We start from the raw sequence: 22220 nt of genomic DNA on the forward strand, positions 1-22220 counted from the left end.
GTTAGATTGTAATTTGAATTTTTGACCTGTAATACAGCATTCTGAAAGTATGAGTTCTGTATAAAACAAAGCTACTGCAGCTTATGTTATTAAAAGTCTTTAAAAGGCACATAAGCTTTTGAATGAAAAGACAGTTATTTGTGCTTTTATTCTAGTTAATGGCTTTTGTCTATTTTGTACAATCTTTTGTACAAGATTGCAATTCTCAAGTTTAACAGTTTGAGAGTTGCAGGTATTTTGGACTGTTTTCCTAATCTAGTTTACTTTCTACCCTAAACTTAAACTTAGAAAAAAACAACAAACAAACCTCACAGTTTTTGAACAGTTTGATGAAAGTGACTTTTTACTGCAGATGGATTTCACTCTAAGGTATTAGCTGCTTGCAGTTGACTGAAACTTTTGAGTTGTACTTGGCCATAGTGAGGCCACATCTGGAGTGTTGTGCTCCATTCTGGTCTCCACGGTTCAAGAAAGACGAGTTGCTACTGGAAAGGGTCCAGCAGAGGCCAAAAGGATGATTAGGGGTCTGGAGCATCTCTTACGAAGAGAGGCTTGACTGTCCTTCAGTTTAGATTTTGAGGAAAACTTGAAAATTTTACAAATCACATTGAAACTAATCTTAAGAAAAAGTATTTCTTGCAGTAACATATTTTGAGAGTAATAGTAATGTAATGATTGTTCATTCTTTAACATTTTCAACACTTTTAATCAGATTGTGTTAATAGGACTTGGCAACTGGTGTAGATGAGTGCCAGCTTGTACAATGAGATTTACATTATACTGTTCAGTAAAAATGTGTTCCACTTTCTGGAATCCTTCAGTCGCCTTGGTGCTTACAAATTTGAGGGGCCTATAGGTGGGCTTACCTCTTTAAAATATTAGCCTAGTGGCTGGCTGTTGTGTATTAAATAGTATTTTCTCTCAGGGGATTATTAAATGTTGCTGGTTAGTGAGGTATCCCCTAAAAGTCTTTGTAATGTGAGTAGTATTAGTGCAGTTAAACTGCCTTCTTTTCCAAAACTGTCAGTGTAGACCTGACTGAAACATCATGTGAGGATTAATGTATTGAAGGGAAGTCAGCTTTACTTCAGATTGGGTTTTACATCCAACTGTAGGAAAATGGCAAAACCAGAGCTTACTGGGAGGTTCACAGTTGTTCAGCACCATACTGTCAAAAAAAACCTCTCAGCAAGTTGTGTGTTTTGGCAAGTAGAAGCTAGCTTTACCTAAACAAAGATCCTGAACTGTCTTCCATTTTCTAAAGATCAGAAATGGCTGGTCTTGAGGTGAATGTGAGAGAAAACGTAACTTTTTGAAAACGATTTCTTCTAAATCTGTAAAATAGGAGTGTTGAGTGTGCTCTCTATCACGCACAAAACTGCAATCCATTTCTGTCTTTTACAGTGGTAGTGTCAGGCGATATGCTGAGAGGCTTTTCAGTAGTTAATGAAGTTATATAATGGAGTACTCTCCTACCCAATTCTTTATTAATCTGTGTAAAATACACTAGTATATGTTACAAGGCATATTGACTGATGTTTTTAATATGTTGTGGCTGTCTTACACATTAATATGAATTTGGTATTAGTTTTTATTAAAATACACCTATGATTTTAAAACGTGGTTCAAGGTATAATTTTTTTTGTATTTTTAAAGAATAACTTCAGCTTAGAATAGTCAATATTTTGACTAGTTTAATGACATTTGTTTGGTTAGGAGGTTTTTTTTTCTGTGGGATTTAGATGCTGAGGACTATCCTCAGCAACTGATGCAGGAGGAAAATGAGGCCTCACAGAAGTAGAGGACTTTTTGTACTCAGAATTAAAAGCAGAAAGTGAAGGTGTAATGCATGGAGGTTTTTTTCAAATACATTCCTATACTTTTGCTGTTAATTAGTTTTAAGAGAAATTCCCCTGTCTTAATAAAATTGATGCTTCCTTTGCAATCTTATTGAAATAATGGAAATAATTAATGCACTGGACTAATAATTTTTTTTTTCTGTAAGGGAAAATCAGATTTTTTTTTCTTATTGTCAACAGCTCTAATTATAATTGTTACTACCATTAGGGATCTTTTTCCAGTTTGTAGCATTTACTGGAATATATGTATCTGCGTGTATTTCATGCAGTGTGTATTCCTGGTTTTATCAATGTGATAGATTTTTTTATGCTTATGTTGTTACTTAGTGAGTCATCTCCATCAGTTCTTTTGATGACTCGAGTCACTAAGGAGTAAATTTCCTTTATCTCCTTAGCCCTCTTAGGATGTTTTTCTTGGAGGTTGAGTCCTGATTGAATAGTTGACATCTATTAAACCTAGTGAAGATTCTTTTCATTAGGCTTCCTATTTAAAAACAGAACTCTATAGTTTACTGTATGCTATATGTTTTACAGCCACATTTACTTTAGTTGTTATCTAGTTTAATATATTTGTGCAGTTTTCTGCGAGGTAAGAGAGCTTATGTTTTTCCAAACTCCTGGGGGGGAACTGTCACTCAGTTCATAGAGTTTTTGAGTACTTAAGGCTGGAAGACGTCTCTGGAATCATCTAGTATGATGCCCAGCTCAGAGGAGGGATCAGCTCTGCATGTAGACTGCAGTGCTCAGGGATACACAGAAATCTTGGATTTTGAAAGATCGATATTTTAAATTTAAAATTACTGTTACTGTATGTGATGGAATAAATTGAACTGTTTGGGGATATTGTAACTTTTGGATCTTACATACGGATCTTAATTGAAGGACAAGTTAAAGAGGGAAAGGTGACAAGAAGGGTGGATGGAAGAGAAGAAGGTTTTTATTACTTTAACTTCTTTCTGACAGCTTAGCTTCCAGTGAACTAGTCATTGGAGTGAAATAGACATTCTGAGGAAAAGAGAAATAATGCACAATCAAAACTATTCCCCAAATTCTAGTTTTGATTGTCAACTAGCAATTTTAATAACTTTTATGATTTATGTCATTAAAATATAGGTAACTTTCAGTAAATTACAATTTGTGTAAGGTTTATGGGCATTATGCCTCCTGAAGAGGTCTTTAGAAATAATTTTTCTTTTCTAGAAAGAACTTAATAAAATAAACCACACTAGAAGGGAGTAAGGAATTCTAGTAAGAGGTACAGAAATGTCATACCTGTTTTGACAGATATCAAGTCTGATAGAGACTCAAATTTGGTTTCCATGTTAATGAAAACAAGTGAGAATCAACAGCACTGTGAATTACATTTTGCTCTACATACACAACCTAGATAAAGTGCTAATTAAACTACTGTGTGCAGGTTTATAGCGTAAGTGTTCTTTTTTGCTAAGGCATTTTTTGGATGCCATGTCTTGGCAGTACTGTGGTCACCATTCCTTAGCTGAAAGGTGAGTAAATAGTCCCGTATTAATTGAGAAGTGTATCTCGTGACCACAAACACTTGTAAACTGTATGATCTGTCATCTTAATATTTCATTGGTATCTTGCTTTTTGCTGTTCTAAAATATTCCATACTATATTTATTTCATAACATAATTTTTTGATAGCTTTGTTACCATGACCGTTGCATCATTTGGAGACAAGGTTTTTAATTTTCTCTGGGGTGCTGCAATTGCAAAGCCTGTTCCTCAGGAAAAAAAGTAGTATTCCTTTGTCTATTAAAAAAGGTCAGTTTTATGACTATTTGTATTTTTACTTTTGGTGTGACAAGGGATTTGCATCTGATACATTCTCCTGTATCAATTCTTAGGTTTCTTTTCAAAACATTTGGTTTCATGGTTTTGTAGAATGAATTTAGCAAAAAACTAATACATTTAAAAAACTGAGATGAATGATCTTGGCAGTTCTCTGTATACTTACACTGCTGTATCAGTGGTGTTTAAGGTATAAGAACATTGCGCATGATACACCTTAAATACTAGAGAGACCTGGTTTCTAATACTTGTAAAAGGGGGAGAATCCATACTAGATGAAATGTAAAATGTATAATTTGAAAACTGAATTCAGTATTTTTGTGTAGATCTGCTTTTTACAATTGACATTAAAATGAGTTGGAATTGTGAGGAAATAAAATTTTTCATGCTTTTATCTAAAGCAATTAGCAAGTATTCTGTATTTGCCATCATAGCAATTTTTCTAAAAGCAAATTACTCAGATAAATTGGAAGATTGTTTGCATTAATGAGTTCTGAAGTATTATAAGAATCCTGCAACAGAAGTAATTTGGAAAGCTTTCTTTTGAGTTGTGTAAACAGTGCTTTTACAATAGGACTTTTTTTTTTTTGTTTGTTTGGTTTGGTTTTGTTTTTTTTTCTGACCTTCTCAAAGATTACTGTACACTTTACTACATGTGCTTTGTCTTATGGCTTTCTTTTCTCCCTGTATTGCATATCATCCGTTTTTCTTGTTCTCTTCCAATTTAAGTTGTTTTCCCAGGTACCAGGTGACTTCAGAGGTTCTTAATTGCCACGTATTTCTCTATTAAGAGTTTAAGCCCTGCTCTCTTGCTGCTCAGTTTTAACTCCCTCTTATGGGTAGTTATGGGTGGCTTTTGGGAAGGGACTGAAGCAGCTACTACTCAACCGAAGAAAGGGCAGTCATATAGTGAGGAAAAGAAGCTCTGAGAAGGTAACACTCTCGCTGTTGAGTTCTGCAAAGGGCTTGATTATCCAAAAGTGAAGCTCTCAGGTGGGCTGGAATTACCAGCCAGTACTGGTTCAGCTGCTCTGTCAAACTGCCTGTTGGTACTCCTTTCTCTTGTCATATTTTGGGCAAAACCCATGGACAAGTTGACCTAACTTACTTGCAATAACATGTTTATGCTCACATAGTTAAGAGCTGTCTAGGACATGATTTGTGTGTGATAGGACTAAATGTTTGTTATCATCTGGACTCCTGCAAATGCAAGTTGCTAATATGTTGAGCATTTAATGACATTAATGATACATACTATCAGTTAACATTTGAAATTGGGTATTTTCTCTGACAGGAAATTTGTGAATTCTGTGTTTAACAGTACAGAAGAGTTTTCCTGTGCTGAAAATTCAAGGGAACATGATAAGTTATGAACATGCAACAGTAGGAATAATAATTCTTGCAGGCACATTGATGAACTAATGGGCAGCAGAGATCATAAGGCATATTTATGGATCTTGATTCTATTGCTGACATACTTTTTATACTGTACTAATTCAGCACCAAAGTTAAAGCTACAAAAATGGCAAATAATTAATTCATGGGTTTTGTTACAAATGTTAGACTAGACTAAAAAAAAAAGTAAAAATTGCAAGTTCTACCTGTCTTGCTGTACTTGTGGTTAGCTGAAGACTGGTAACATTTCAGGCTGAGAAAAAAACTGGTTTGTTGCTAGGAGGTAATGTGCTTTTTAAGGAAAGTGTATATTAAAGCTTTACAGAGCAAGCTAATGCAGCTTTATAGCTCTGTACTTAACATCCTTAGCTAGCCAGTGTTGTACTTGGCCCTGGCTTATATGGCACTTGTCATATTAAAAAAAGACCAAACACTAAGCAACTTGCAGTTGAACCTGACATGAATCAAGTAAGTTATGTGCACTAATGCAAAATCTGATACTTTGCCTTGTAGCTAAAGAGTATCTCACAACTGTTTCTGGCATGTCGTGTCGCATGTGCACATATGCCTGTACGTGTGCACATACAAACTAACGAATGTAAATTGATACCATGGTGGTTTTCTGTCAGTTTGGGCTAGGGATTGACATTAGGGATGATATACCACTTCCTTTTTGCTTCCTCATGTCAGGGCTGAGGTGTACAAGCAGACTAATATCAACAAAGTTGTATCTGATTTTGTGACATTGCTATCATTTTATGGTTTGATTGATCCTAGTGGGGGTGCTGATTTTACTTAAAATGCCAATGGATGTTACTGTGAAAGGTCTGTCAAAGTAGTTGCATGCTGTTACAAATTTTTGACATGGGTTCTAGGGTCAAAAGAAGAGATGCTCCTTAGTGTTCCATCAATGGCCTTTCATAGCTGGACCTTAATATCTGCATCTATCTCTTAGTTACCAGGCCTTATTTTTCCTCTCCACACTAAGTCATATTCTTTTGAAAATAGTGTGTAATCTTCTTATGTTAAGTACATTTTCTAGGTTAATATCAGTTGCTAGAAACAAAGTTGTTGACCTGAGAGCTTTTTGTTGTGTCTCTTATGGCAATTTCCCATAACAGGTTATTTTTACAAAATTATTGATTCTGTTCTGTCAAATAATGATGTCTACCACTTGAAGTGTGTGGAGATAGAAGACTCACGTTTGGCATCCCGAATATGATTGACCAAAGTGGAGTTTTGCGAACCTGTAAAAATCCTGTGAATGTATTTTGGTTTGATTAATATTTCCATGTAAAAGTTGATTATAAACTGATTAGTTGCCTAGTATATGGATTTGTTTTCAAAGTGCATTTGTACTTATGCTCTTAAATCATAAGTGGAATGATTTTCAAAATGAGGTAAATTGTTTTGCATATGCTTATTCTTAGCCCATGTGTGTTCACTTGAGCAGAATACATGTTACCATTCTTGTAGAAAATTAAGGAGAAAATTTTCAATTAAGGAGAAGATTTTTAATTAAGAAGAGTTTCTTTAGCTTTTGTTTCGAACTGTGAATTTGTTTCTATTTAATCCTTTTAATGTAAAGAGTAATAGTACAATCCTTGAAATTATCTCTGATAGTGTAATTTGTTTTCCTTTAAGTGGTCATTTTTTGCCACTCTGGGTACTATTCTTTGAGTTTTTTTTCTCAGCAGGCCGTGGTTCGTGGTTAGCAATGTCAGAACTCTTTTGCTATTGGGTGACTGAGCATCTGTTGAATCTGGATCACTTTGACTTACTTGTCTGTTTAGTATAAATGCATGTTATAGTTTCTATTAATATACTACAGTTTTATGCTGTTTTCAAAAGGATGGTCAGTATCTGAACTAACATATCAATAGCATAATATCATTTATCAGAACGTGTTCTGCCACCAGGTTAAGTCAAAACTATTGGAAAAAAGATGATCTGGCAGATTGAGTTTATATACCATAATATAACACATCAGAGCTTGGTTTCCAGTCAACACAAGCATTTTTGAATCATGAAGCCAGATTGACTATTATTGAACCACGGCCTTTAGGCAATACTGTAATAAGACCTCTTTATTTACAGTTAAAAGGTAAATTACTTCTTATTAGTGAAAAACACTGCGTGAAGATGGATTATTTGAAGTTGATCTCATAACTATTTGGGAGCTTTAGACTGCTGCATATGATAAATTAAACTTGTGATATTTAATCTTTAACACATAAAAATGTACAGCATTGCTGTACTGAACTTCCTAATCCATTTGATATTATAAAAACAAGAGAGTGTAGTTAACTTCGTTCCTTGTACTATTTTTAATCAATGGAAACTTTTGAAAATTTTAACGTTTTTATTTTTATGGAGTAATTGGGAATGTTTTAAATTTTAAGAATGATAGGTTGATCATGAAAACTATGTTTACTTTCAGAGAGAACAGGAAATGAGAATGGGTGATATGGGTCCTCGTGGAGCAATTAACATGGGAGGTAGGGATCTGAAGGAAAAAGGCTTCTGTAATGTAATTTTTTTTCTTTGGGACTGTACATGTTACTCAAGCACTATTAATCAGTGACAACTACTGGTAAAAAGGAGTAAGCAATATTAGGAAGTAAAAAATCCCACATATTTTGCTTCCAAACAGCTTTCCCCGTCTCCCACCCCCCCAGGATGTATCTTTATTTTATTGCTTTGTCTATACATGGGAAAAAATAAGATGTGCAAGTTAAGAAAAACAAAAATCAGGGAAAGATGATGCTTTGGAAATTATCTGATACAAAAGAGGAATTTTATATTAAAAAATATTTGACATTCTTTTGAAGGGACTGTCTATTCAGAGAAGTTTATACTGTGATTGCATGCAGTGAAATGATGGAGAGCGGTCAAAATTGGCAAGTTCTTGATGAGATTAATGAATAATGTGGTTGGTGTTCTACTAATTTACTGCAAATTTGTATTTGCAAATATTCTCAGTTTGCTCTTGTGACTTTAAATATTGTCACTGCTAAGAACTGTTCCTGTGAAATCTAGAAAAGTATGATAATTAGTGCTTGCTCCATATATGCAGACTGAAACAGTTTGAAATCTTACTTATCCAGTATATCTGCTTTTAAACAAGACTGAAACTTAGAGTGTTTCTTCAAAAACACCAAATCTTACTAAACTATATTAACCATCAATATATATCTATCAGAAACTTCCTAGTGTTAATGTAAAGTAAAATTAAGATGGTAATTTAAGGAAAAGTAGTAGAACTATTTTTCTGTATTTTAAACTTGAAATTACATATAAAACTTAGTAAACATTGTTGCTTGACCTTTTTGAGTAATGGGAGTTTATAGACTAATGAATAGACTAACAAGTCTGCTTGGTTCAACTTTTAAAATACATTATTCACCATTTCCTTGCATTTATTAATTGAGACACATTTATAGCTGCAATATAGAAATAGGCTTTTTCTTTCGGGGATGTTGAAAAGCTTTAAAAATAATTCTAAAGGAAGACATTGTGAAGTTATCTATAAGTAATGAAATGAAGCATAAATTGTGACTAAATTTTTTATTTTATAGTTGTACTTTTGCGTATCGTTGCAGCATACTTGAAAACTTCATTTAACTAAGAGACTTCATAAATATCGATACTGTGCCAGTTGTGCAGATCCACAAGATAGACTTTTTACATCCAGATTTTAAGTGTGTATTTACTGCAATTCTTGCCAGGTTTTAATGCTTAACAGTGATGTTCATCGTCTTGTTTTCTAGCTTTTAAACCTAATACTTTTAGAAATAAATTGTGTAGTTCCAAAAGAAGTTATAGTAACACTGAACAGCTATTTTAAAATAGCCATAGCAAATAGTCTGGATTTTAGGTTAGCTGACTACAGAGATTTTGGGTTTTCTCCAGTATTTTAGCAACTCCACGAGTACAACCAAAATAATCTGACCCCGAAACCTTACAGTAGACCTTTAAATAGTAGATCTTTAGTTACTGACCTTAGCATTCATTCTCAACATTGCTGTCAGAATTGTAACTTTATTTTTAACTGACCTTTGCCTGTGCCATTTGCAACATTTCATCATGTAGGACAGTAGAGAGCTGGAGTATCTTCACTAATGGAAACATCTGCATTATATTATTAGAAGGCAGAATACCTCTGTGACAGATTTAATAAGTGTTGGGCTGACTTGTGCAGAACTGCTCCTTTTTGTAGTTTTCAGTGAGAAGTTCTGAGAGAATCTGTATGGCTCATCATAGCACTTAGCTGATTCTGTAATGCTAAGTGCAGCTTATAAACTTCAATATGGAAAAAAGGAACTTTTTTTGGGAACTATCTCTGCATTGATGAGGATTATTGACTGGCGTGTTGCCAACTGTGGTAGACTTTGGTATGTGCAGTTCAGACATTTATAGTGTACTTTTTCAGCCCTTCAGTTTGCAGAAAAAGACTTTTTTTTTAGTGTCTGTGCATTGTTGCATGAACACTGGTGATGGCTTTCCATCTGTTACTAAACCTGGTCCTGTAAATTAACTGCTAACATCAGTGTCCCACCAAAAAGAATGGGCAATCAAGTTATTAGGTTTTAGCGTCTTTTGGGCGACCTCTGAGTTAAAGCTAAAATACTATAGTGGCCTCTTGCTGAAAGTGTGCAGGGCCCCACTCTCTCCTTGTATTACACTGTGTAATTTTCCTCCTGTTACAGCTGACTCTGCCTGAAACAGGATTAATATTATAGGTGTCATAGTATGGATTGCTATATGTCACCCTAGAAGCACTGTGGGTGCATTTGTATGATACCAAGCATGAGAACTTTGTTGCAATTGACAGATAAGTAATGCTACCTGTGTGTGGCCAGCTGCCTCAGTTTAATTAGCCTGAAAAGCCAATAACAAGTAATTTAGCATTTAGGTAATGGCACTACTGCCCGCACTGATCACTGCCAACATGATAATCCTGCAGAGTAGGAAGAGCCTCTGAAAAAAAAAGGTTCTTTCTTATGTTGGCAGTTTAGACTTCTCCTTTTCCTTCTCTACTTAGCCACTGAATAGATGATACTAAAAGCCAATTTAGGGGTGATTCTGTTGAATTGTAGCATGATCTTCTACCTGCTTCCTGAACTAATCATATGTGGGTAGGTAAGAAGCATCCAACCTGAGCATCCCTTTGTTTTGAGTTAGTGTCATAGGGAGAGGTCTGGAAATTTCTCATTACTATGCTCAAAAGAGTTCTGCTTTTCAAAATTACAGGATTTTTATCTCTTCTGGTAAACTTGTTTAGCACTTTACAGGTGCTGCTGTGTTGCATGGATTGTTTTTGCTAAACAGTTTGTAGTTGACATAATGATCAAACCCAGCTCTTCAGTTTCAGCAGCAATATCTTGGATGCCATGGTTTCACTGACTGTTGTGATATCTGTAATCAAGGCAGGTAATACAGATGTAATTTTGCATACCTGCAGATAGTCATAGTACTCTGTCTATACTGAATGGCCTGTTTACAATGATGTACTTTTATATATTCGTTACTGAAGAAGTACAGTTGTGATGAGAAGTGAGAGGGTTTATTTTTAAAATAACAAGCTTATTAGTCTAGCAACGTATCTGACTTCTTTATATTCTTATGGTGTATACTTTTAAGTGTAGGCTAGGTTCCAAAGGTATTTTCTTTGAAAAGAATGGATTATTTGGGGGTAGGGGAGGAGAACGCATCATCACCAGTCTTGATGATATTTCATAATGGCAGATGTGAGCTATATAATCAGACTTTTTTCTTTCTTACAACAACAGGAGAAAATGTTATGAAGGCATTTTTACCTACATGTTGAATATGTTAATGAGTACTGGCAGAGTGGCATGTCCTAGTGCAATATTAAAGCTAAATGATCTCCTCAAAATATGTTTTCAAGCTTTTTTCTACCTCTTACTTTGAATCAGAATTTTGGAGGAGACTGTTCTGTCACTTTCAGTTCTAGCAAAATTTCCCATAGTTTTCTGGTACTTTTCCCATAATAAATTACAGCTAAATGCAAGATTTTATTTATACTGTATTACAAATAATTTATTGTGAAGCTGAGTACCATCTCTGGTATTGCTTTTACTGTACACTATATACAATTAACATAATATTGATAGAAGAGTACTTGAAAATGTACATTTCATGTGTTACGATCCCTAAAGAGCCAAGTTGCCTTATAGCTGGCAATATCTGTAAAATGACCTGAGATTTTTGCTAATTTGTGGTCTGTATACTGCATATATATGCTGTATGAATGCTTCAGTTCCTGCACAGAAACTGTAAACCTGTGAAGCTATAAAGGTTGGGATTTTCAAACACGAGGCAAATTATGTAATGCAAAATACTAGGGATTATTGAGAATCTGTTTAAAAGCAGATGATTGAGATAAATGTACAGTCTCAAAGAATATATTTTTTTTAATTTCAAGTATTTGAAGTCTTGTACATTTGGCTTTTTAAATATTGTAAATTGTTTGTTTGTTCTTGTAAAATTAAGATAGGACAGCTCTAAGTATAGATTGTTTTGCATAGATGCGTTTAGCCCAGCACCTGCTGGTAACCAAGGCCCTCCTCCAATGATGGGTATGAATATGAACAACAGAGGAACTTTACCTGGCCCTGCAATGGGTCCTGGTCCTTCCATGGGACCAGAAGGAGCTGCAAATATGGGAACACCAATGATGCCAGATAATGGAACAGTGGTAATGTATCACAAATTTAATTACTTTGAATAGCTGTCATGTCTCATGGCCCATTTTTGTTACCAAAGGTATTTTCACGCTGAATAAGAACGTTATAGATTTTGAATCTGTGAAAAGCGATTGATAAAACTTGTTCATACGAATAATTTACATCACAGAAGGGCAATATTTTTTTGACATTACTATGAAAATCATACTTCCCTTAGGAATGGTAATCTGTAAATTTAGACTTTTGCTGTTCTTTTCTTTTGTAAAACTAAATTCTGTGAATTAGCTTGTCAGAGGTTTTGATGAACAGCTAAATGTTGGAAGCTATGTAGTGTGAAGATATCTTTGTGTAAACTATTTAATTTTTTTAAGCAACTTTAGTGTTCTCTCTATTTCTTTTGTAACACTGTAAAATGCATGAGAATTGTGACAGTAATTACACCACTTAGAAAATCAGTATGCCAACAGCTGTTGGGCATAACTCTCATATCAATACAGGAAAAATAGTATTGCCGAATTGCCATGGGTGGTAGGGAATATCTTGTATACATCTGGAATTTTTAATCAGAAGTGATAGGCCATTGGGATGCAGTTAAAGCACTAGCCATTTTTGCTTTGTTCTCATAGCCAGACAGTTACTTTTCCTAGCTGTAATGTCTTATGTAGAGAAACAACTATATAATTTTAAAATCTGATTTTTACATATTTTTTCAATACTACTCTGTTAATAAATATTTGGGTTACTGGTGGTGTGATATAAAGTGATTCTGTTATAGTTTTATTGGAACACGGAAGCATTTTGTAGCTGCATCTTTTTATATATGCCTTCTCAACAGTATCTGTCCGTGACTGAGCAGTCTGTATAATGAAGTTTGAACAAAAAAATTTGTTCCTTATAGGAAAAATGAGATTTTGATTTTGCACTAAATATATGATGAGTCTGGTCTTTATAAATTAAAAAGGAGAGGATCTCACTTCATGTCGTAGGAGCCAGCTCATTTTATCAGTTGTATAATTTCTCATGAAGTAGGGAAGATGCTATTCACAAAATACTGGTTTTGGAGATGCTTTTGCTGTAGACCACTGTGTTATTGATCAGCTCTAGAACATTCTCTTGTGATTATACAGACATTGAAAAAGAGGCGTATGGAAAAGAACATGGTATCTAACTTAAACTGTTGTTTTTCTACAAAAAGTCATTCCAGGTATGAAAATGTAGGGAGTATACTGACACTTCAAAATGCATGTTTTAAAAAATGTTTCTTTACTTCCATTTTCTTCTGCATGCTTCTGAAGGACAAATTAGGTTTTATTTTTTGCTTCATTTTGGACTTTGAGGGTTTTTAATTTGGAGGGCAGGCCCCTACAGAAAGGCATAGCCTTATTGTATTTTTGCTGTTGGAAAGATACTTTAAAGATCCTATGAGAGGTCTCTACTAAAACACTGTAACAGTTAATTTCCAGTGAGGGATATGGAGACCATACTTTATAGACCAGAAATAAAAATTTAATTTTTTAAATTGAATGTTTTTCTGAAGTCTTAAGAGGAAAGTTGTAGTAATCTTCTTTTTGTCCCGCTGCAGTCTTTTGAACCATAGATTGTCTTTGAACATAACATTTTCAAAGTAGCTTCCCCCACGTACTTTATTGGAGGTTGTTAATTACTGAAGTTTTCTCATTAGCTGGAGAGAGGTTTCCTTGTTGGAAAGAGGACTGTACTTTTTGCCCAAAAGTCAAATGGTAAAAATGATCAGGAGTACGATAAGTTATTTGTTGAAATTCATATCCATTGCTGACAAGCTGGCGTGAGTTAAAGATAATTTTTAAACAGATTTATCCAGTGCTGCAGATTTAAAGGTTCTTTGGCTCAGTAGTAGTTCTTTATGCAGCTCTTGAAGTAACATTTCAATGTCAAACACATATATACAACCATGATCTAAGTTGCATATATTTTTATCTTTATAGATTTAATGCTGTTTTTTAGTAATATAAATGTGAACTAGCAGACTTTAGAACTGCAGAGCTCTGCTGCTTTTTCTGGAGTTAGGCTTTCAGAAGAATTCTTTTCTGATTCAGGCATACAATTGAAGTGCTGGTCTTGAATGTCCTTGTCAAACTCTGAATACCTGGGCAGTTAATGTAGATCTCTATACAGAAGGAATTTCTTCTAAAAGCATAACTGTCCTCAACAGGTGAATGATGAGTTATTTCCACATCTGATTGTACCATGTATCTGTGCTTTTAATGGTTTATGTTATGTTGAGTTTAAATTTCACCGTGTGGTGTTCTGTTTTAAACACTTACATAAATACTGAACTGTAAGTGCTCAGATGCACGTTTTCTGTTTTAGGTCTTAATTGCTAAGCAAATAAATTTGTGTAAGCATATATACCTTTATTAATATTAGGCACAGAGCTAAGGAAAATAAATGTGGAATATTAACTGGATTTTTATCCTAGATTGATATTTCAGAATAAGCTTTAGATACATATGAAGTTTTTTTAAACTAAGCATAGTCCAGTTATGCATTTTGTGACTAATGTAATTTTATTTGGACAGGGTTTTAAAAGTCTTAACTAAAGAGTTCTAAAGTACCGTGTAAAAGACTGACTCCAGTAGCATGGACTTGAAGTATCCACAGATATATGGATATAGAAGTCTTCACGTTATATTGCTATTAAAAGAATAAATATGATTTATCTGGAAATAAAAAAGCTGATCCTCCCCAGCCCCCAGTTTGACAGTGTTTCTGTGTCTAATTTTTTTAAGGGAGAAGCATTGTAGTTGGTATTTAAGGCAGAATAGCGCTCAGGTATAAAACTGTTTGCTGTCTCCTCTGTTACATAGAGAATATATATTGCTTCAGATGTGCTTGTAAAGATGAAGTTACTTTTAGCACCAGAGTTGATCTTAAGTATTGCTTTTAATTTTTAATTTACTTTACAAAGTTGGAGCATAACATTAGCACTCTTTAATTTCCAGTTCTTTTCCCATAATAACTAATTGAATTGCTCCTTTCTTCCTTCTATGTGTGATCCTGATTCTGCTGGACTATCTGCTGAACTCCATGACAACATCACTTGTGGTTTTTGTTGTAACTCATATTTGGCATGTTCCAAATGGACTTGTATTAGCATAATGAGAGATTCCCTCAAGGAGGTCCATCACAGATGGGTTCACCTCTGGTTAGTAGGACGGGCTCTGAAACTCCTCAGCCGCCAATGAGTGGTGTAGGTGCCGTCAGTGGTGGACCTGGTGGCTTTGGTAGAGGAAACCCAGGGGGCAACTTTGAAGGACCTAACAAGCGTCGCAGATACTAAATCTGAATTCATTCCTTACTGTTTTAGAAATTCCAGTAAAACTATACAGTATATGCCTTTATAATTTTAGCTGTTATCTGGAAACGGTTCTATTGTTATTGTAGTCTTTAAAACAATTTCTTTTGTAAAACCTTTTTTTGTATTCAGTCATAGGCTTTGTAGTATAGAGCAGAAATGATGCGGATCATTATGTAAGGCAATGTGTTTGTGACTAGCAAAATACAATGTGTGACTATGCTGTAAAACGTGCAGTTATCTGATAACAATAAAAAATCACTGGAAAGTATTTTGGGAATGTTATTACTAATACTGAGTGAGAATAATTTTATGCTTAATTATAAGTGGCATCATTTTCATTCGTACGTAGTTTCTACTATGTGTCAAAAAAGTTCCATTCTTAATAGTGAATCTGTTTAGCTAAACTGCATGGTGCAGTACATACTATGAAAAACTTATAACACAGCTGCTTTTGCTTTGACTTTGGAAGAGCATAAAATTTTATACAAAGTGTTCTCAAGGCTACTGTGTCCTTGCATCTCAGTGCACCATTGCAAACTTAGTCACAATAGGCTTATCAACAGAGTATATCTGTTAAACAAGTTTTTAGAAAATTTAACCTGGGAAAGAAAAAACTTTGGAAAGGAATCTGTATGTATGCTTTACTCATAACAAATGAATGAATTTACCTAAACCATACTTACGCAGAAGAAAATTTGTTGTGACATCTGTGTTCTGGTGATGGTTAAAGTATCTTGCCGTTGTGAGGAAGGAGACAATTCTGCAAGCTGGTTTAAAGCCTTGCACTGTGTAGTGCATCATTATTAAAAAGTATACATTTTCCCCAGAGGTTGTTTTGAATAGAAACAGATCTGTTATCAATGCATAGCTATTTAATAAGGAAGCAAATATATGTTTTCTAGTGAAAATAAGTGTTTGTTTATAGTTGAGTAATATGCATTTAGAAGGATTGCACTAGTATTCTTCATAAAGGTTTTACAGAATGATGAATTTGAAAAATACCCAACTCAGGATAGACTAGAAGATTGAGTTGTAAGATAAAACTGATGGTAAAGCTATTAGGAAGCTTATTGTGATTCTGATTTTGTCAGTCATGGAAGATGATGGAAAAGACCTATTGGTTCTATTCCTGTAATGGAAAATAAGTAGGGATGTAAGAACTGTTTTATCAGTTCGCTCACATTTTCAGAGATAGAAATAATTTTATCTGCATGAATACTGATACTAAATTGATTAAAAACTGATTTGAGATAACCTGGTGCCCTGATTATATCAAAACGGTATATACATAGCTGAGCATGGAATGCACATAGCAGAGAGGGCATGTATGTGTTACTTGTTAATGTAGCAGTGATAGTCTTGGTGGCTTTAATATTGAGCAGATAGGTAACAAGAAAATTGCAGCATTGCTGGAATTTTGGAAGTACACTGTTACTTAAATTGTCAGTGTAATAGGACTTAAGATAGCTATCTTTTTCATAGAATACAGGAGCTATGTGTAGGTCCTCACTTGTGATATCTATAACTGATAAGTGTTTTGCTCTAGACTGTCTTTAGTGTTACCATTTTTTGCTTGATTTGAGATACATGCTACACTTCATAGTTTGTAATACAACAGCAGATTATGCTCAGAGTGTGAAATACTCTTTCCCCTACTTGATCTATGTATCACATTATGGCAGTCATTCTTAAAATAAACCACAACCGAAACTGCAACTGGTTTTGCTTAGCATGCTAGTCCTAAAACTCAACTTTTGGAAAATTTCTGTTTTTTCACTAGTGTAAACCAGTGTTTGCGTGTAGCAACTACTTAAGCTCTCTGCTTTGGTATCCTGCATTCGGATGAAAATGCAGTTTACATTGATGTCAAGTAAGGTTTCTAAATATGAGATTACTTTTTTCTCATCTTTCTGGCCATGTCCATGACATTTTTTAGGGGATTGAGAAATCATTGGTGTGAATTGGTCGTTCTAAACTGTAAAGCTGTACAAGGAACATGTTTTAAATATAACTTGACTAGATTCAAGAGATTTGTTTGGTTGTTTTTTTTTTAATGCAAAAGGCTGTGTCATTCAGACCTTTTAGTTAAGTTCTGTGTATTTGTTTATGATATATAACGTCCTCCTTGTAGTGTCTTGAGTATGTTTCAGAAATACATTAAACATACCAAATCTGCAAAAGTGGTTCATTCTTTCCTTGCAGCTTCATGCTATTTTAAATGCATGTTTATTGCACTGCATTTTTGCTAGCAAGTGGAGCTATGTATGTGTTTGAAAGTTACTGTACATTTTAATTAATATTAGTGATTCCACAGTTGTGAGCTACCCTTCCTGTAAGCCTCTGCATGGTAGCAGTGGATTTGTCATCTGTCCTTACTGCATGAAATCATCTAATCTCTTACGTATCCTTGAACCAAGTCCTAACAAATAAATACTGAAGTGTTGACTTTGGGCACACTAAAGATTTCATGAAGAATGCCTTTTGTAGCCGATGACACACTGCCAAATTCAGCTCTTAATAAAAGCTTTCTTAGGACTGCCTGGCTGTGTTGATTGCACACAGCTCAACTCTAAAGGGAGGGCTTCTTGTTTGCCAAATGTACTAGTAACTGATTCTGGCTATACAATAAACACCTAATTTCCTTAAAAAAGGAATGGTCTCGGTATGTTTCCTAAGCAGTGTTGTTTCTTGAAGGTTCTGCCTTTGCACTGAAGTGATTGATTTTTCTTGTTCCTCATCTGGCTGATGGGTTTATAATTTTTTCTGTGTACACATGTACTTAAGTTTTTGAGTACCTTTGCTCTGTTTGAGTGGAAAGCACAGTGGAGTCCTGACTCTCTTTGCTGTATGCTGTGCTAAAACAAATAGGTTTGGAATGTATATGAAATTGACAACTACAATGCACTTGCTTTTGTAACGTACTTACTGAGCTTTTACATTATTCCTGAAATTTCAGTCTAAACTGCTTAATTTTCATGTGAGATACAATTTTAATACTGAAAAGTAACAAAACTTTATGATTTTATTTAAGTTAAAGAAAACATGCCGCTACCAGAATCTGGCTTGTCTAACTGCATTTGCATTTGTCACTTCAGTCATTTGAAAGGGAGCTATTGGGCAGTTAAGAAATAAAAAATTCATTTTGGTGTTGAGTTACTATCTTTGTAGTTCTGTCCAGTGTGCTCATTAGATAGAGCATGTTGATATGTTAGGAAACTTTGTGGTGATTCAAATATACTTTACTGTATTTATTTCCTAAGAAAAATACAAATTACTATGGATTACCTAGAAAGAAAATTCCTGTCCTTAAGTTGTTTCATTTATTGTCCATTTATATTTTACCCAGTTGTACATAAAGACACTATAAACTGGAGATTCTTACTAGAAAAGAAGGCAAGAAAACTATAAACTAAATATTGCATTAACTTAATTCTAACCATAATCCATTAGGATTTTGTAGCACACCACCTTTGAGGAGCATTCTGATCTAAAATATCTTGTCATATTTTAAAATGTTATACCAAAATAATTTTCTCCCTCTTCCACTTTTGATGTCAGATGTAGAATAATCTGTAATTGCAAATTCTTTGAAAACGCAGTGACATCGATGAACTACACACTGCTAAATGGTCACAATCTACCTTGAGATAACTTGGCTCAAAAATGCTGAAATAACCCATCTAAAGGCAGATTCTCAAGTGAAAACCAAAACCCATTAGGCCTTTTAAAGAGAAAAAATGCGCTTGGAGGTGAGATGTTCAGCAGATGAGTGGTGTGCTCTGATGGCATGAAGTTCATTTTACTTAAGCATGTTGCAGAAACTAATTTTTTTCATACTTTATATATATTTATAACAAGTTGGATCATAATTTTTCCCTTCACAAGTCAAAATAAACTGTAATTGAACTATTTAAATGGCAAGGAAAGCTGGGTAGTGACTGGAGTCAGTTTACATTGAACGCCAAATGTGAAGGGATTATTCTAAATCCCATTCCCAAGACTTGAAGTGGTGCATATCCGTAGGTGATATTAAAGTCTGCATCCAGCATCTTTTGTTAGCTTGTGCTTGTGCCCAAGGCTGGGGGACTTTAGAGAGCACATACTTCAAATGAAATTTGTCTTCTCAGGAGCCCTGAAATTATTAATATTGGCACTGTGCTGTCATTCAGATGCAAAATTATCTTGGGATTTGATGCTTTCTTTGGGCTGTTAGCTCACTTCTGTAGCACGAGGGAATATCCGTCCAAACTTCCCTGATTCATGAACAGTAAGGAGGGGAGTGAGTGTGGTCTGTGGGAAATGGAGAGGCTGGACATTACTACTTCAGATGATTCTATTCAGTGCTAGTTTAGTGGAAAATGTTGGGCTGTAGTAACGCAAAAGCATTTGCTTTCTTAAAAATTCACGTATTGAACTGTGAGGACTTAGTAACAAAAGGGTCGACTAAAAAGTAGGAATACCTAATGTCAGGTATAATTTTTCCCATTGAATTGGGGTGTTATTGCCTTTTGGGATATACTGTGAAATAGTCTTAGTAGGTGTTCTCACCAGTTTGGTGTTTTGTTAATAGTTTTGCGGTTTTCCCCATAAAGTATTTTTTAAAAATCATAGTTGTAGGAATTTCAGGTGTGTTTTCACAGTACTCCATGGAATACTGAAGTTTATAAAAATTAAGTTATCTATGTCTAAAATGTTACTTGTAGAATAGATAAAACAGAACATTTTAATGAAAACAGTACTTTTGATGATTTTAAATGCATGGAAACAAACCTTCAATGTGTTCATTTTTAGTGGGATAGATTTAATAGGTCTTTTCCATCTTTAACTTCCTTAAAATACTATGAAATTTTATATGAGATTGTAATTTGGAGGTGTTCTTATTAATGACCTCAGCCTGACTCTTAAAAGCAATAAGAGATGGGTTTCTTCAGAAAAGAGTTTGGAACAGCAACCATTTTTCCCTAATTAAAGGAACTACTCAAAGAAGTTTAAATTCAGAGATGAGCGTAGCATACTTGCAGGTAAAACCATTAGAAGAACCCCTGCTTTCATATAACGATTATTATATACCCAAATCACATTAAAAAAAACAACCCAATTTTGTAAATGCAAGTAAAAACTTAACTGATTTGTATGTGGTCCCTCGAGTAGAGAACAAAATGCTCATAATGAGAGAGGTATGGGATTCAAAAGGAACTTGACTGTGTTACTACATACATGTGTTGATAAGGTTTTTCCATTTGTTTTGGTAAATGGTTTGTCTAGCGCTTGCATTGTTCCTAGTTTTACTAGTGTGCTTTTTAATCTCAATTTCTGTAGAGTAAAGCATAGCTGTATGATTTGATTGAATTTACATGCTAATTGTATGTGGGACATTAAGTGCTTGACTTGAAAGAATTGCAGTGAGAATAAAGATACTGTTCTTGCCTTTAAATGAAAAAAAACCTGTGTAGATCCTGGAACAGGAATAAGTGTGAAGGGTCCTGTATGTAAATTGAAAAAAAAAATGGGAGAGAGGGAATAAAGTAATGTAATAAAATGGGAGAAGTGTGGTTCAATTTTATATCTACAGCAGATTCACAACAGTAACTTGAAATCTTGTTCTACCTGAAAACCACAAACCAACTAATTTTTAATGTAAAAGATGGAAATACCAGGTACATTCATGCTTGGATTTTTTAAACTGAGTTTAGTGTTGTGGAGATGGCCAAGGAATAGCAGAAAAACTGAAATTACGTATTGTTCTAAAAATACTTAATATTTTTTGGGTGTACAGTGGGGTCACTGCAGTTGGCTGTGTTTCTTCTATGTTGTTATGAAGTTGTTCTGTAGGGCTTGGTTTTGCGGCTGAATACAGCAACTGTATACAGCATACACACATGATGTCGTCGTAAGTATGAAACAGCTGATTTTAAGATTGGTAGCCTCTCATCAAACCAGTGAAACTCCAGTCTTACATCTGTGTCAGACAGAGAAGCACCAAACAGAAGACCGTGGTAAAGAAAAATAAAATAGTACATATTTGTTAGTAATGATGGGATGCGACTAAGGTATTTTCATTAATTTTTTGCCTTGCAATCAATTTTTTATTTGTGTGACAGGGAATGTAATTTTATTATCAGTGAATATTTGAAAGAAAAAAACCCTTTCCTAAACGAAACACCTCTTCCAAAAAAAAACCCCAACCCCAAAAAATCTCAGTGCAACACCCACCCGCAAGCAAAACAGGTTTTCCCTCTTTAAATGCTTACGCAGGGTGGAAGAGGAAATGTAATAAATGTAAAAATATGTAAAAACCACAAGGATTTGTTGTAATTCTTTTTGCATCTGTTTGCTCTTGGTGTTCTGGGCATTTTAATGTGTTTCTTTTTTTTACTGTTCATTCTTGGCTCTAAAAGGATTTATTTTGCAGTGCTGTTACTAAGCCTTAAGTGTTTTTATTTAGTGTAAAATTGCATGAAAAACTGCTGCTGCATAAACCAACTCCCACAGTACTGTAGAATGCAGTCTTTGAATTATCAGCTGGAATTAGTCTTTCAGACTGCTTCCAAATGTTTTAAATATTTGTATGCTAATGGGAAATTGGAAATATTTTTGTGCATATTTAAAATAATTCAGTACATGCATTGCTGCAGATATGAATAGCCCTTTGCCCTCCTTGCTGCTTGGTCCTGCTTCTTGCCTGCTCTGTGTCCCCCTTGCATCCCTGTGCCCAGGCAGTGAGCAGGGTAAAGGACACCCAGTGGGAGTTACGATTCTTCTCATTTCAGTGTGGAAGGAAAGAAGAGCAAGGAGCGGGCAGTAGAGCAGGACTCTTCATAACTGTGCAGAAATAGCTTAGTTTGTGCTGTAGACACAGAATGTAATTTTATGTATGTTCTCATTAAGTGACTTTGGTAGGATCTTCAGTACTTCTAAGAAATATATATCTTAGAACAAATAGGTAAGAAGCATGTTGAGGACTTTAGATATATGAATAACATGGTTATGTTTTATATTCTGAGTGATAATTTGTCTAAGAAGGAAAGTATTTGAAGTAATGAAGAAAAAAATGTACCCTAAAATGTTGAGCCAAATTTTTTGTGTGAGCTTGACCTGTCTGTTCACT

At 34.6% G+C, this 22220-nt stretch overlaps 1 protein-coding gene across 9 annotated transcripts in view; it reads left to right on the plus strand.

The window, feature by feature from the left end:
• PSPC1 (paraspeckle component 1) overlaps positions 1 to 22220 on the plus strand; it is a 61875-nt gene that overhangs the window by 22483 nt on the left and 17172 nt on the right. For 3 of the 9 annotated variants that reach the window (XR_003533260.1, XR_003533259.1, XM_027677232.1), the window contains exons 7-8: positions 7506 to 7563; positions 11617 to 11786. The exons of 4 other annotated variants lie outside the window; for them this stretch is intronic. Coding sequence is in view for 3 of the 5 variants with exons in the window: in XM_027677232.1 (XP_027533033.1) it covers positions 7506 to 7563; positions 11617 to 11786 (228 nt within the window). In the remaining 2 variants the exon portion in view is untranslated. 2 more of the 9 variants (XM_027677233.1, XM_027677230.1) reach the window with 2 other exon arrangements.

Source organism: Neopelma chrysocephalum, unplaced genomic scaffold (assembly GCF_003984885.1).
Source record: "Neopelma chrysocephalum unplaced genomic scaffold, ASM398488v2 Primary Assembly neopelma1_43, whole genome shotgun sequence".
Lineage (NCBI taxonomy): Eukaryota > Metazoa > Chordata > Aves > Passeriformes > Pipridae > Neopelma > Neopelma chrysocephalum.